We start from the raw sequence: 17,763 nt of genomic DNA, 5'->3' as shown, positions 1-17,763 counted from the left end.
CTTCTCTAAGAATATTTTAGTTTTTATTTTAAACTGTCAAAACTTAAAAAGGGGACTCATATGTCTCACAATATGAAAATTTAGGAACTAATAAACAAAGATCATAAGCAAAACTGGTCACCCAAAAGAAAAATAAAAATAAAAATTAAGTACTCTAAAATTTCCTACTTATGCATGATTCTTGTAAAAGGCCTCAATTATGCATTGGTAGCCTGCAAAATAACATGAAATTTGAAACATTAAATTGCATCATCTGAGGAATGTATTTAAAAACTAAATATCCGAATGCGGGTGCCTTTTTCCAACGGGGCACAATGTATACAAGATTAGAATTTTCTCATATTTGTTTGAATATAATTATGTTAGATTTGTATTAAATAAAATAACCAAACTAGAAGCCTGCCATTTTTGGTGAACTAGATTCAGCTTACTATATAAAAATGTTAGAGGAATGTATTTTTCAATTAAACTGAAAAAAGATAGATAGCTCATAGACCATAGTTATTAGAACTGAATCAAACCGGCTGATTCGGTCGAAAAATTGATGAATTGCAGAATTAGTAGTCTGATCGGTTCGGTTTGTACTTAAAACCATATTTACAGTTGATCCGATCAACGGTGGTCAAATTCGTTGAAAACCAGCCAATTCGTGTTTAGGACCATTGTTTGCCCGCTCGGGTGCATAAATTAAACTAAAAAATGTTGGCTTTAAGGTTCAAACAGGGGACATTGTGGATGACATGCTCCCTCTCTTAAGGCCTTACTACTCTACCAACATGTTTCTTATTATTATGTGACAAAAGATAATTATATAGTAATTTTGAACAAATTTTATTTTTACTTTTATCTTTTAAATATGGATTCACATGGATACTAAACTTGATATATTGATTGTGTTATGTTTTTTTCTCTCTTGTTCATTTAAATTGAAAAAGTATTTTGTATTAGTGACTAATTTATTATCTCTTTTGCGTCATAAATTATATCTAAGAATTGATACTTGATACTTGATTGTTATTAATATATTTGTAAAAGCGTATATTTTAAGTTTTAAGTTTTAATTTTAATTTTATCTTTATAATTTTATGTTTTTATTTAATTATGACCCGGTCAACCGGGTAAATCAGCGACTCATCGGTTGATCCATATGACCGGATTAATTAGCAGTTCGATTCTGATAACTATGAATAGCTGGATAAGAGCTGGTATCAAGACGACGTAGTCAACAATAATAATTCATCAATATCTTGCTCAATGTTCTTATATCTTATCGGTAGATTTTGCAGAATGGTGATAAAGCCCTAATATGCGGAAAAAAAATGTAGAGATAATAAAATTGAAAGGAAAGTAAATAACAACTCCATTGTAGCCTAGGTAGTTAGGATAACTGGCTCTCACTCGAGAGATTCGGGTTCAAGTTTTGGCAACGAAAAATAATTTGTAGTTTTCTATTATACAAACTAAATTAGAGGTGGCAAAATGCACTCTATCCGCAACTACTCAACCGGTTTCTATTCGATCGGATAGAGTTGTCAATTCGTTTTGCAGTGAATAGGGTAGAGTTCTCGTACTTGTAACCCGCGGGTAGGATTGGATACCCGCGAATTAAAAACAGATCGGATTAGAATTAGAATATTTTTAACCTGCGAATATGATAAGAGTTGACTCCAAACCCTACCCTACCCATTGCTACCCCTAAACCAAATAGAATTAAATGGTTTTTGACTTGGGGAGAATTAATATCTATTGACACTTAAACTATCAATTTAATTTAATTATTTTTAATATTTAAATCTTAAATTTATACAGTATTAATGATATCAAATATTTCATTTATCATAGAATCCTTTGGTAACTAGTATAGATAAGAAGGAAGAATAAACATTAATTGACAGTCAAAAGAAAAAAAAAGGAAAGAATGAACAGTAAATTGAGTGGATAAATACTAATCCTACAATAATTTAATACCATGACTGTGCTATAAAAGGGAGTTGTTATATTCACCATGCACATGCATTTCTTCTATCTTTTTATTTCTATAACGTACAGTGATTTTGTCTCAGTTTCTTAGTTCTGGAGTATTTTGAAATGAAGATTAAGGTGATGACAACAAGCACCATGGCCTTGTTGACTCTGATTCTGTTGTTGAACAATCCATTCAAGGTCTTAACTAGTGGAAGAAGTCAGTTGAGACACAAATTCATCAATAATGTACTCAATGAAAACCTTGGAGGGTCTCAAAATTCGGCGGGTACAAGTAGTTTTCAGAAACAATCTCATCGATTTTACACCGCAAAATCAGGTTCATCCGACAAAGGAAAGGGACATAGACTTTCGCATCATCAATAAATACGACCTTCATCAAATAAGGCTTATAAAATTATAGTTGGTTAGGGCATGCAGTTCTACGTTGAAAATAATAATAAAATAAAAACTTCACGCTCATCGGTAATCTTGCAATGATAATTTTTTCGTGAAAACTCAGGTGAAGTCAACTTCATATGAAATTGATAGTTGAGAGTTGTTAAATTATTCGATTGATTTAACTAAATTTTTATCTAATAATTCTCAACTATTAACTTCACGTAAAGATAACTGTACCTGAATTTCCACTTTTTTTCGCATATATGTTTACGTCTGTTGTAACACTTTTAAATGATATCTAGTTGAACTGTTTTTTTTATATCAAAATAAGAATTTTATATAACAATAATATTCTGCATTCAAATTATATTAGCAACTAAATTCAATCAAGTCATTTACATATATGCGTGTACGTCTTTTTTTACGCTTTTATTGCTGCTTTTTCTTTCAAATTCGCACATGCAGGTTCTTTTTCTCTTCTCCTCTCGTCCTTCTCCTCTTCCTTCTCCTCCTCCTCCTTCTTTTTCTTCTTTTTCTTCTCTAATGATGCTGTGTCTTCTTCTTCTTCTTCTTTTCCTTTTTCGTTATCTTTCTCTCTCGTTATCATTATCTTCAACAATTTTGAATTGAATGTAATGGAATGTAATTTAATACAATTGAATAAAGTGATTATGAATAATTTTATCATTCTTTGTTAAAATCAGTGTTGTTTATGAATTTGAATAGAATGCAGGAGTTTTTGAGTTTATAGAATGCACAATATTGTTATAATAATATTTTGATATTCATTTGTAGTCCAAGTGTGCTGTCGATGAACAATTTGTTCCGATAGTTAAAATGACTTTCAAGACAGATTGAATGAAATTGAATGAAATCTAATACAATTGAATAAAGTGATAATGAATAATTTCATTCTTCTTTGCTAAAAAAAGGACTCAATTATCAATAAAACACATTGAATTTATTTTTGAACCCAAATAAATCTCAATTAAACTAAGAAATGAACCAAAATTACTTAAAGAATAAAACATTTGATCAATACTTATCAGCAATATCAAGTGAACCTCAATTAACACACAAATAAACTGAAATTAGTTCAGATTTAAACAAGCAGTAAAAAAAACTCAATCATCAATAAAAACATATCAAATTCATTTTTGGATTCAAATAAACCTCAATTATACTAAGGAATGAACTGAAATTACTTAAGAAATAAAAAATTTAGTCAATACTTATCAACAGCATCAAGTGATGAACCTCAATTAACACACAAATGGATTGAAATTAGTTCAAATTTGGACAAACAGTCAAAAAGACTCAATCATCAACAAAAACACATCGAGTTTATTTTTTGATCCAAACAAACCTCAATTAAACTAAGGAATGAACCAAAATTACTTAAGGAATACAAAATTTGGTCAATACTTATCAGCAGCATCAAGTGAAAAAACATGAAAAATCAAACAAAGAAGAAGAAACGTATAATGCTGCAAAATCACTTGATGGATTTGGATGTGTTTTGTTCATGATTCAATTTTATTTGTGTGTTTGTTTTCGAATGCAATAATTAAGTAATTTCGATTAATTCTGGATATAAATAAGGTGCATTTGGTCTGTGCTTGTTTTGAAATGAGTTTGTTTGTATATCGTCATCATTAAATAATTTCGGTCATTCGAAATTTAATTCTTGGTTCATTATGGATGTAATTTCAGTTCATTTTTGAGTAAATTTCTAATAATTCAATTTTGTTTGTGTGCTTGTTTTCGAATGCAATCATTAAGTAATTTCGGTTCATTTTGGATTTAAATAAGGTGCACTTGGTATGTTTGTCTTGAAATCAGTTTGTCTGTGTATCATCATCATTAAGTAATTTCGGTTCATTTTTGAGTGAATTAAGGTGCATTTAGTCTCGTTGTTCTGCACAATTCAGAATACATAATGTTGCAAATTCACCTAGAAGAGGATGAAGACAAAAATGCAACAATATCAGCAGCAACAAAAGAATGATGATGAGGGAAAAATACGAGAAGAAGAAGGAACGCAAAGGAGGAGGAGGAATACGAAGAAGAAGAAAAAGAAGAAGAATACTTAATTAAACTTAGATGACAATAATACTTAGATGTGTAATAGATCTGTTTATATAATTACGATGATTTTAAGTATATTATTTCTAAAAATAACGATTTTAAAATATTTATTAATTTTGAGCGTTATTTTAGACACTATGACATTTTTTAAAAAATCGTCACAATTATCATATTTAAGACAATGGTTAAGTATGATTTTGGTCCCCAACGTAGAGGGCGAAAATCGATTTCATCCCCAACTTTTTTTTCACTACAAAATGGTCCCCAAAATTTCAGTTTGTTTTAAAATCGTCATTTTTATCAATTTTATTTTTTATTACTAAATTATCCTTTATTAAAAAATTATAAAATAAAAAAAGGAAAGAAAGCCACGGGAGGGAGAAAGAGAATCGGGCGTGGGGTGGGGTGGGTGGGAGGGGAAGGGAGAAAGAGAATCGAGGGGGGGAAGGAGAATCGGGGGGATGGGGAGGGAAGAAGGTGGAAGGAAAAACAGAGAGCAAGAGAGGAGAAAGCTAAGGGAGAAGAGAGAGATCGGAAGGGAGAAAGCTAAGGGCCACCGCCGCTGCTCCTCGCCGTTGCCGCCGCTGCTGCTCCTGCTCTTCGTCATTCAGTCCTCGCCGCTCGCACTGCTACCCGCGTCCTTGCCGCTGCTCCACGACCCTCACTGCCCGCCGCTTCTTCTTCGTCTTCTGTGAACTGAATTTTTTGTGAAATTTCTGAATATTATGCTCTGTTAATGAATCTCTTCTTTTGATTTGGCTTGAATTTGAAATATTGTTGCTGCTGAGTTTTGATTGTTCTGATTTTTTGAGTTCTGATTTTCTGAGGTGGGGGTGGTGGTGGGTTCTGGTGTTAATGATGATGGTGGGTGGTGGTGGTGGGTTCTGTTTTGAGTTTTGTTGTTCTTTTGACGATGATGATGATGATCATGATGATAATGGTGGTGGTGGTGGGTTATGGGTTTAGGCTTCTGTTATGCTTGCTTCTGCTGAGTTTGGTTGATTTTGAGGTGAAGGGGGAAGGGTATTTTCATCCGAAGGACGATTTTAAAACAAACTGAAATTTTGGGGACCATTTTATAGCAAAAAAAATGTTGGGGACGAAATCGATTTTCGGCCTCTACGTTGGGGACCAAAATCATAGTTAACCCTTAAGACAATGATTATTAACTATATTCAGAAAGATAGTTGAAATCGTTGTTTTGACGCGGTAAAATAGCGATTTTAGTGTTATATAAAATGAAAATTTTAAAAATCATATTAAATTATTAGTCATGTTAAAATAATAATTTTAATTGTTTAAAATAATGTTTATAACTGTCATTTTAATTGAATTAAAATGACATTTTTATAATTTTAGAATTACTACTCATCGTGATACCTCTTAAATGGTCATCAACTCATCATTACATTTTCATAATAATTATAAAATTTTAAAATCTCATAACAACAAGAAATTAGAAGTCATAAACCATAAATAAAAGATCAATTATAACATATAATTTTACTTCGTACATAATCATAAAAAATCCAAAGTTCAAAAACATTAAAAAAACAAATATAGCGTACGGTTTTCAATTTATACAAATATTAACATATGGTTTTAATATATAACTAATATTTTTACCCGTAATATTATTATCGGAATATAAATTTTTTAAAATTACGGTCTACTTTGTTCTGACATTATAGATTATGTATGGCACAGAAGATTTATAAAATCAAACTACTTTTATAAAAAAAAGTCATAAGTTGATAAAAGTCTTTGCCTAAGATCAGAAGACCAAAGTATCTGTAGATAAAAAATTAAATAATAAGACTTTTAGTTATTATTTTTATATGAAAAAGTCTAATTTTTTATTAATAATTAATTTTAACATTCGTTATCTAAAATTTAAAATAATTTAACATATATATTTTTACATTTAATTAGGTGTTAATTGGTAAATCTATTGCAAAATGGAAATAATTAATTTTATACTTGCTATTTAAAAATAATATTTTTTCTCTCTATGTATATAAAAATATAATTAGATATTAGCATAAAAAAATTATACCGATAGTTATAAAATTAACTCAAAAATAATTTTTTTTTAAAATAATGAATCTTGATTCTAACTTTTAATTATAATATTAGTATTATCTCAAAATTATATGTAATAAATATTTGAAAGAAGAGAAATGAAAATATAGATAAAAAAGATAAGCGGTGAAATTTTAAAACTAAATAAAAAACTAAAAAATTATGTATATAATAACAATAACAATAATATTTTTATTTAAATTATATTATTTTGTTAATTTTATTTTCTGTAGAAGAAAAAGATAGAAAAATAGAGAATGAGAAAAAAGAGAGAGAAAGATAAAGATGAAGAATGAGAGTAAGAGTGAGAGTTTGTTAATTTTTGAAGAAAAATTTTTATTTTAATTGTAAAAAAATATCGGATGACATATTTTGATTTGTCAAATTACTAATATAAAATATAAGTTATATATAGAGTAAAAATAGTAGAGAGAAATAGAAAAATGGAGGTAGATGAGAGAATTTAGGAAGGAAATTTATTAATTTTAAAAAAAAATATTTTCTCTCAATTTTAATAAAAGAGTATCATGTGACACATTTGATTATTAAATTAGATAGTAATACATGATACATAATATAAGTATATTTCAATTTTAATTTTAATGCAATTATAGAATGTTATGCTACACATTTGAGCTAAGTCTCAGAGTGGTCCCTGAAGTTACACGCGTGCTTCATAGTAGTCCCTGAATTTAATAGTTACCCAAATTTGTCTCTCAAGTTAAACGCCGGGAATCAGTGGCGTTCTTCCGGCACATTCCCTCCAGCTGGCGTGATCGGAAAGCTGATCTGGATAACTTGGTGACATGCTGACGATGCTAACGGCTAGCTGAGGTGGATGAATAAAGTTTGTTGACTCAATCTGGTCCCTAATTCGAAGTTAAAACCCCTAATTTCCAAATTTAAAGATCAATCTCCAGTGCCTCTTCTTTTCTCTTCTGGTCTCATCCCTTGGATTCTCTTTAGCATCTTGATAGCCAGATGGCAATGGCTAGCGCCAGCAACGCAGCTGGGAGCTCGAACAACCCACGATCATTTGGAAGCATCATGAGAAGAATGAATAGGAACATAAATTCACGTTTGCCAAAATGGGGTGGATGCGGTTCGAGACAAGTATTGCGATGGTCAACGACGAATTCTAATCCAGGGAGACCGTTTGTGGGTTGCCCAAACTACAATGTAAGCGGTTGTTGTTGTTGTTTGCTGTAATTCTGGATATAAACTTGGTTGATTCTTTTACCTTGGTGCAGACTGTAGGCAAGAAGTGGTGTGTGTTGTTTCTATGGATTGATAAAATTCTTGAAGAAGATGTGATCACATGTGATGGTAGAACACACCCTTCAATCGACAATGAAGAATGGAAAATGAAGATTGCTTGGTGTAACAGCCCAGACCACCCGCTAGCACGATATTGTCCGCTTTGGCACACAAGGCCTCACGGTTTTGCCTTTGACGATAGGGATGATGGCCGAAGCCCCCCACACTCACTCGTCAAAACGCGTCATGCTAGGGAGAGGTATCCACACCCTTATAAGGCATGCTTCGTTCCCCTCTCCAACCGATGTGGGCCTTACAATCCACCCCCCTAAGGGAGTCCAATGCCCTCGCTGGCACATCGATCCGGGTTCTGGCTCTGATACCATCTGTAACAGCCCAGACCACCCGCTAGCACGATATTGTCCGCTTTGGCACACAAGGCCTCACGGTTTTGCCTTTGACGATAGGGATGATGGCCGAAGCCCCCCACACTCACTCGTCAAAATGCGTCATGCTAGGGAGAGGTATCCACACTCTTATAAGGCATGTTTCGTTCCCCTCTCCAACCGATGTGGGCCTTACACTTGGAAACTTGAAAAATTAGAGTCTGAAGTTAGGGTTCTAAAAGTGGGTGAAGTTTTGGTGTTTGTATTTATGCTGCTGATTACAGTAACTGTTCTTCTCTTAAAGTTAGATAGGAAATTTGGCCAATTGTATCTAGCAAGAAACAAATGACATGCATATGTTGTTTCTGTAGTTGTACCTGTCAGTTTGTTTGAAAGAAATGCAAATTAAAGTGTTTGAGACTACTGTGCTTGCATATTTTAGAAATTGGAGAAACAATATGAACTACCAATTTATTCATCCAAAATATAATTCTTGTCAACAAAATGGAAATTGACAGTGCTTGGAATGGATCTTAATTGCATATAAGAGAACAAAATAAAACAAAAAAGTTTGACACAGATCTCTTGAAGAAAGTCATAATTCATGTTTCATAATGTAGTGATTACATCCAAAATAAGGTATTATAAAGCCAGAACAATAGTCACCAAGTATATCAGAGTTGTCAAAACATAAGTCTCATAAGTTTTCAACACTAAAATCTCCAACATTGAGATTCTAATTAAAAAAGCATACACAGTAGATTACTTCACCCAAACAGACAAATAAATACACCATCTGTCCCTAAACATAATAATCTAAGTCATTAATTCTTGGTTCTGGGTGACTTGAATCCAGGATTAGGCACAAATCTCATTATGCTTGCTGGTTGATTGCTTGCTGTTTGAGTGCTTGCAGGCTGACTACTTGTTGGGAGAGGGTTTGAAGATGGAGTACTTGCAGATGGAGTGCTTGCAGATGGGGTGCTGGTTGGTTAGGTGGTAGCAGCTGGTGTGCTTGTTGATGGAGTGTTCTTTTCGGGTGTGGACAACTTTCTCTTAGAAGGCAGTTTGGTTGGCCGAACAAAAGGGGGTTGCACCTATGTATAAAACACGAAACATTTAAAGTGACTAAAAAAATTTAAAAGAGTAATATTACGAACCTGTTGCGAGTCATCAGTTTCTGACAAAACAGGCTGATTAAGATCAAGCTGAATCTCGACCTGATCCTGTGGCATAGGTGGGGCATCACCACCATTTACAGCAGCAGTTAGAGCAGAATTGTTGTCCTCACCTCCATTAGCATCAGTATCAGCAGTAGCTGCAGCAGCCACAGCAGCTGATTCTTCGTCAACGGCCCTCTTACAACAATTCCTCTTGGTGTGACCTGTTTCACCACAATAGCGACAATGTCCTTTTTTATAAACTCTTTTCATGGAGTTATTCTGCTTCTTGCCTCTACTTGGCTCCTCATCAGCATCCTTTCTTCTTTTCTTCTTCTTGAACTTTGGTGCTTGAAGTCTATTATGTGGTGATTTCTCCCACAGTGTCTGACCAGGAATTGGATTTATATGGAAGGTATAGGTGTTGTTGTATGCTTCCATGGTTAACCAGTGATGACAGGATTCATCTGACTTTTTACCAGTCCTGGCCAAAGCGGCATATGCATGCACACATGACATTCCTACACAGAACATCACAACCATACATAAACAAAATTTCAAATGCAAATCAAGAATAAAAAAATTAAAAAATATGCATAAAAAAATCATACCACTTAGTTGCCAAAAGTCACATGTGCATGATCTCTTACCCAAGTCCACAGCCATATTGGTAGGCCACCTATGAACTTCAAATATTTCATAATCTGCATCATTAGATCACATGGGAACCCAATTTTTTTATTATTTTCTTATCTTTTCCAACTTGCTTCGCTGTATTGGAGGTAGGATCCTGACGTTGTTCTTCAACTTCACCTTGTTTCTGGCTATAGATCTCATGGCATACATCCTGACCTCCTCCAACAGTGTGATAATAGGCTTGGCTCTAGGTTCTTTGATCTGTGAGTTGAAAACCTCACATGTATTATTGCAGATGTTGTCCATTTTAGGTGCACTGCTGAAGAATGCCCTGCTCCATGAGTTCTTTGGCCATTTGCATAGATAAGTCCATGCATCCTTATTTAGCTTCTCCAATTTTTCATCCCTTCGACGAATCCTTCTTGAGTCGTAGACCTTTCACACTCCTAAAGCAAACCTCTAAGCTGATTATCCTTCCACTATTTGTTGAAATTCCTCCATAAATGTCATACACAGAATATGTGATAAACATTTGGAAACACATCCTGAACTGCATGGATAAGACCTTGCATAACAAAAAATCCAGTACAAAAGTTTCAAATCGAGCCTCAAAAAAGTCCCTAATGTTCTATCAATGAACTCAGAGTGGTCCCTAAAGTTGTGTAAGTGACATCACATTGGCCTCTCAACAGAGTAAACAGATACTACTCCTATAAAGTAATCATCAACTATGCAGTATCCAATATATACAACAACTACTCAATTGTTCTAAATAGCAGTAAACAGATTTATTACTCAGCACACATATAAAACAGTAATCAACAATAAACAACAGTAAAGGGATTTACTACTCAGCAGTAATATCTAAGAATCACTACCATTAGTTAAGATATCTAGCAATAAACAACAACAATACCTTTTGCATGTCTGAAATAAAACACCAACCATGTTGTTTGTAATCACCCAAGTCTTGATGCAGTAATTCCAGAAACCATTGCCAATTCTCTATGTTTTTGATGAACACTATTGCATAAGCAATCACATAAATGTGATTGTTTGCGTCTTGACCAGTGGTAGAGAGAATTTGACCACCATGTTGTGTTTTTAGAAATGCTCCATCCAAGCCTATAAGTGGTCTGCAGCTAGCCTTGAACCCTCTTTTACACCCATCAAGGCAAATGTACATCCTATCAAAAGTTGGATCTTCATCAAGATTGGGATGAGGTCTAACACCAATACTAATAGTGGAGCTAGGATTAGTTTTCAGTAATGTTAACCCGTAATCTCTAACCATACCATACTGGGCAGCAGCATCTGCATACACTACGGCCCTAGCAGCCCTTAGAGCCCTTGTCAGTGAAGACTTGTTGAGGTCCAAGTCACACTTGCTCTTAAAGTACTGTGCAGCTTCACAATGTTTAAGATTGGGATATTTTCTTAATTTCCTAACCAATTTTGCAACCTAGCCACTTCCTGTTAGCTAACCTGTTCTTAGTCTCTCTAGGACAAGTGTGATCGTCCATAAATGTCTTGATCTGCCAGCAATTACCCTCACTATCCCGGGAAGCATATACAAGCCAGCCACAGCCCTCTCCCTTACACATAGCCCTCATCCTTAAATTGTCATTCTTCTTCCACCAGATCTGCCTTCTCTCCTGGATATAGTACTCACAAACAGCCTCCTTAAATTCCATCTTCGAATTAAATTTCATTCCAACCTCTAGTTTAAGCTCACCAAACCTTCCTCCTCCCCTAAACACAGGAAACACCTCATCTGAATCAACCTCCTCCAACTCATCCTCAGAATTCGGTGGAGTCTTCATTTTCTCAGAGTGCCAAGACTATCCACCATTAGATTCATCATAAGCTCCATCTTGAGCATCATAATATGGTGCCATTTCACCAACTTTAGGAATCGGGCCAAAAAATAATTCATCATCTTCAGACCCTGAGTCTGCACACACAAGACCATCATCCTCAAGAATAACATCCCTCTTTTCGTTAACTTCTTTCTTATCTGTTGTAATCCTCTTTTTAACATCACTCTTCTTTCTAATTGATCTCTTCACAATCACTTCTTCTTCCTCACTAGATACATCATCACCAGCAGGCCTATATGGTTCGTCCTCTACACTGTCATAACTGTCATAGCTGTCTGAAGATTCTTCCTCACTAGACAAGATCACAAACACAGTTTCAGGTTTCAATTGCAGCTGATCTTGTTAAAGGCCTCCTTACATGTGATGCTGCATTTTGGACTCTTTGAGGGCCTTTCTTTGGTATATCAAACCTTTTTTATTTTTGTGATGCTGATCTTGTTAGAGGTTTTGAAGTAGGCTGGGTCGTTGATTTTGGTGGTGGGTTGGGCCTGGTAGTAGGAGTAACAGTGGATTGGGCCATTATTTTTGGTGGTGAGTTGGGCTTAGTACTAGTAGCAGCTGTGTGTTTGGCCATTATTTTTGGTGGTGGGGTTGGCTTAATAGTAGGAGCAGCAGCAGTGGGTGCTGCCATTTTTTTGTGTGATGATTTGGAATTACTAACAGAAGTTGCAATAGGTTGAGTCTTATGCTTTGGTCTTGAAATACCTTTACCAACAGGCTTAGTTGTGGGGATTGTTGTTGGAGTAGGAATGGTGGTGTGTATTGGTTCTGAAATTAGAATTGGTGGTGATGTGGTGGGAATTGTTTTGGGGCTAGTGGTGTGAGTTGGCTCTGGAATTGGAGTTGATGGTGATGTGGTAAAAATTGTATTGGCTATGACATTGATGGTGGGGTATAAATGTGGAATAGGGTCTTGTAGCACTATTAACTCCTTGCTTTTGGATGATTTCTCATCAAACACAGGTTCAGAGACTCCATGTTCATAGTACACATAGACAATTTTCTTGTTCTTCTGAGCAAGGTAACACATCTCCATGAGCTCTTTGTCATGTGTCACAGCTCTAAGATCACTTTGCAATGGCCTATTAGGCACTAGCCACCAACAGTGAGTCACATTGTCATACTCAATTCTCTTATAGTAGTCTTGGACAAAAAATACATCCAGTGTGTCTACGTCAATTCTCGGCAACTCAGAAATCTATCCACCACTGTAATTCACACTTCCATCACGCTCTTTGACAAATGACCATCCATGGTGAAATATGATGGTAATCAAAGGATCACCCATCTGCAATTTAAAAACAAAATTTCATGATCAACCTCATCATCTTCAACCACATTAACAAGTTGGAAACCACATCAACTGTAAATGCAGCAAACTCTAACAGATAAGAAACAGCTTTTCACAATGACAAACAACCCTTATCCAGTCAACAATTTCATTAGCCTAACCACTCAGAAAGCTAGTTTCAATCAAACTCTAGCAAACATTGCGAAACACAAACATGCATACTCACACATTACACTCCAAAAAATTATTTCTAACTACTGAAGACATTAAACTAACAACAATAACAAAAAATAGAGACTCCTTTTATCACGTTATTTTTTTCTTACCTCTTTCAGAGAAACCAGCCTTCAGTACAGTCTTCGTTTGATGCAAATGACGAAATCCGGTCCTCTAAAGCAGTCATGTTCCAACGAAATTGCACCAATTACAACAATCACACCACCGCCATTGATGAGTACAGGGGAGGAGAAAAGATTCTGTTTGTGTTGTATTTTGAGAGGGAGGAGACAATACGTTACGTTAACGTTTGATGGGGGATTCTTCAAAAGCAATTTTGGAGTGAAATAACATCGTTTTAGGGCATTTACGAGCTACCAACAATACTACGTCATTTTAGCGTCGCCAGCGTGTCACCAAGTTATCCAGATCAGCTTTCCGGTCACACCAGCTGGAGGGAATGTGCCGGAAGGACGACACTGAGTCCCAGAGTGCAACTTCAGGGACCAATATGGGTAACTATTAAATTTAGGGACTACTATGAAGCACACATGTAATTTTAGGGACCACTCTGAGGCTTAGCTCTGCACATTTTGATTGTCAAATTAGTAATTAATCATTGATATTGATAAAAATATATAAAATAGATAGAGTGGTTGAAGGAATGAGAGAAATAGAGAAAGGAAGAGAGAATAGGGAGGAGGGAAGAACTCTTTAATTTTGGAGGGAAAGATTTGATTTCAATTTGCAATGAGGGAGTGACATGTAGCACATTTTTGTTCTAAAATTAGTAAAGAAAAAGAAAGAATTCCTTAATTTTGGAGGGAAGGATTTAATTTCAATTACAATGAGAGAGTGGCATGTGGAACATTTTGATTGTAAAATTAGTGAGGAAAGAAAAATTCTTTCATTTTGGAGAAAAAAATTTGATTCCAATTACAATAAAAAAAAGTGACATATAACACATTTTGACTCTAAAATTAGAAATATATAATAAATATCTTCATCATGAAAAAATTACTCGTCCTTATTATATTGTTCACTCCATATAGCCTACTTTCTAGCACTTTCTGGTAATAGAACATTAGAACCTCGATTTTTTAATTTAATTCCTAAAATAAAAATGTAATTTGTAAGCACAATAACATAGAATGTAAAATTTGTTACAGGAGTAACTAGCTAGCAGCAATAACAATATCAATTTGATGTGTGAAAACAGTAATATCAACTTTACAGCACTCCTAGAAAAATAAAAATGGAATATTTGATTTGTGAAAAACTTAATTTGAAAAAAAAAACAAATAATTAAAATGGTAAATCATTACGTCAGATATAATATTTAGAGAGATGGATGGAAACATAATATTAGTGCAAGAAACAACATAAACAATTTTGTTGATGCTATAAAATATTTTGATATTTTAACATTTAATGAGGTGAGTACGGTTAGAGGAATGCATTTTTCAATTAAACTGAAAGAAGATAGATAACTGGATAAGGGCTGGTATCAGGCGACATAATCAACAATAATAATTCATCAATATCTTGGTCATTGCTCTTATATCTCATCAGTAGATTTTGCAGAACAGTGATGAAGCTCTAATAACAATAATAATAATAATAATAATTATAGATATTAATAAATTTGAGAACGAAACTAACCAACAAATCCGTTGTAGTCTAGGTGGTTAGGATACTCGGCTCTCACCCGAGAGACCCGGGTTCAAGTCCCGGCAACGGAATTTCTTTTTTTCGTTTTCCAGTCTCCAAACCAAATAGAAACTAATTGGTTCTTGACGTGGGGAGAATCAATATCCAACGTTTGCCACGTGCTATTCAAAGCGAAACGAGGGTTTAAAAAAATTTAAAAATGATGCTAGACTAAAATTTAATTTAATTATTTTTAATATTTAGATTTCAAATTTTGTACAGTATTTATAATATTAAATATTTTATTTATCATAGAATACTCTAGTATAGATAAAGAACGAAGAATGAACATTAATTGACAGTCAAAAGAATAAAAAAGAATGGACATTAAATTGAGAGGATGAATATTAGTCCTACAATAATTTAATACCATCACTGTGCTATAAGAGGGAGTTGTTCTATTCACCATGCACATATCATTTCTTCTATCTTTTTATTTCTAAAACGTACAGTTATTTTGTCTCAAATTCTCAATTAGTTTCGTTAGTTCTTGAGTATTTTGAAATGAAGATGAAGATGATGACAAGACGCACCATGGCTTTGTTGACTCTGATTTTGATTCTGTTATTGAACAATACATTCAAGGTCTTAAGTAGTGGGAGAAGTCATTTGAGACACAAATTCGCCAATAATGTACTTAATAAAAACTTTGGAGGGTTTCAGAATTCGGCGGGTATAAACAGTTTTCGGAAACAATCTCATCAATTTTTCACCGAAAAATCAGGTCCATCCGATAAAGGGAAGGGACATGGAATTTTGTCACCGTCAAATTTGTACTTTGGTTAAAAGAATATCAATAAATAATTATAATTTCATTTTCACCATACATCTCCTAAGTCTTACATACGACTTTCATCAAATACAGTATATAAAATTAAGTAAAAATTCATGTAAAGTTAATTTTATATAAAATTAATATTTAAGAGACATTAATTAAATAATAATATAATTAAATTTATTAAATTACTTTACAATTTTTACTTATTAATTCCATATGAAGTTAATTATATATAAATTTTTACCAAAGGAATTATAATTAGTTGGTGCATGCAGTTCTCCATTGAAAACAATAATAAAATAAAAATTTCACCCTCATCGACAAATTCTACAATAATAATTTTCTTTCGTATATGTTTACGGTCAGTGCAATCTTTTTTCTTTTTTTAATTAAAACGAGGATTTTTCATAATTACGATAATGCTTTCTAAAAATAATGGTTTCAAAAAATATTATAATTTTAAACGTCATTTTAAATATTATAAAAAGTTTTTTTAAAAAATCATCACAATTACTACATTTAAGACAATAATTATTGACTATATTTAAAAAAATAGTTAAAAACGTTATTTTCACATGGATAAAATAACAGTTTAGAATGGTATAAAATGAGAATTTGAAAATTCATATTAAATTATTAGCCATATTAAAGTAATAATTTTTATTGATTAAAATAACTTTTATAACCGTGTTTTGGTTGAATTAAAATGACAAATTCTTTGTTTAAAATGACAGTTTTAGAACTGCTGCTACATGTTACCGAAAAAAAAAAAAACAAAAGAAGCCATAATTTTCTTAAAACTCATCATGTTACCGCTTAAATGGTCCTCATTATAAAATGTTCACAATAATTATAAAATTTTAATTAAAATCTCATAATAACAAGAAATTAGAAGTCATAAACCATAAATAAAAGATCAATTATAACATATAATTTTTAATTCGTACATAACCATAAAAAAAAAAGGTTAAAAACCATTAAACAAAATAAATATAATGTACGGTTTTCAATTTATATAAATATTAACATCTCGTTTTAATATATAGTATATTGGTAGAAAATTCAACCTGTTTTTTTATTAGTCATGAATACATATGTTACGATGGGTAACCGGAGATCAGTGGGCCGGATGACGTTGGTTGACCCAAACGTGTGAGGGAGGTGGCCAGCTGGTGCACCTGAAACTCGGTGTTCCTCCGTTCGACTTGCGCGTCTGGGAGAATGGGGGGTGGTACCTGCAATGACACTCCAATGCCTAAGTTAGCAAGAGTGTGAGCAAGTTGAGAATGTATTGGGACTTAGTGATACCTGAGGGATGTCAGGGTATTTATGGAGGTGAACCAATAACCACCGCTGAAGTAGTGCCACCTTTTTAGGTGGATAACCGTTCCCATATCTTAGGGAGGTTAAGATATGACTCTATGAAGTGGTTAGAGAGTTTCTAGGGGCGGTTACTCATTCGAACGAGTGTTATCTGCCAGCTAACCCTCGTATCCGACTTCTTTGGAGTAGGTCGTGTTCAGTACCGACTTCTGGGGATGAAGGCCGGTACTGGGGGAGGGCCAACCCCTTTGGGTTGGGCTTCTTTGCTTGGATCCTGGGTCCTATTTATTGGGCCAGGGTATGAACAGTGCCCCTACTCGAGCCCAATTTATTTTTAAGAGTTGGGTTCGAGTATTCAACTCGGGGTCGTAGCCGATTTGTGAGAGGACCGATGTGATGGTTTGAGGACCGACGTGATTTTTCGTGACCTTTTGGTTCTGACAGTTACGTCTAATCAAGCGTCGTGTCCGTTAGGGGTGTGCGTAGGGATTTAATAGCCTTGGTAACGGTGCATCCTTATTAATGATTGCCCCGATTTTACCGTTATGCCCCTAACGTTCTTATAAATATTTTCCCTCTCTTTCGTTGTTTC

At 33.9% G+C, this 17,763-nt stretch overlaps 1 protein-coding gene and 1 non-coding gene across 2 annotated transcripts; one reads left to right on the top strand and one right to left on the bottom strand.

The window, feature by feature from the left end:
* Positions 1-9,169: 9,169 nt before the first annotated feature.
* LOC112756578 (uncharacterized) lies at positions 9,170-11,796 on the bottom strand. Its single transcript, XM_025805197.1, has 6 exons — positions 11,523-11,796; positions 10,890-11,380; positions 10,409-10,538; positions 9,949-10,041; positions 9,338-9,858; positions 9,170-9,274 (listed from the first exon to the last, which is right to left on the bottom strand). The coding sequence occupies exons 1-6, from the start codon at positions 11,794-11,796 to the stop codon at positions 9,170-9,172; spliced, it is 1,614 nt and encodes a 537-aa protein (XP_025660982.1).
* A 3,233-nt stretch (positions 11,797-15,029) lies between these two features.
* TRNAE-CUC (transfer RNA glutamic acid (anticodon CUC)) lies at positions 15,030-15,102 on the top strand. Its single transcript has one exon. It is a non-coding gene; the product is annotated as a tRNA-Glu (tRNA).
* The last annotated feature ends 2,661 nt before the right edge of the window (positions 15,103-17,763 follow it).

This window comes from Arachis hypogaea, chromosome 16 (genome assembly GCF_003086295.3).
Source record: "Arachis hypogaea cultivar Tifrunner chromosome 16, arahy.Tifrunner.gnm2.J5K5, whole genome shotgun sequence".
NCBI lineage: Eukaryota > Viridiplantae > Streptophyta > Magnoliopsida > Fabales > Fabaceae > Arachis > Arachis hypogaea.
This window is presented reverse-complemented; position numbering and strand designations above follow the sequence as displayed.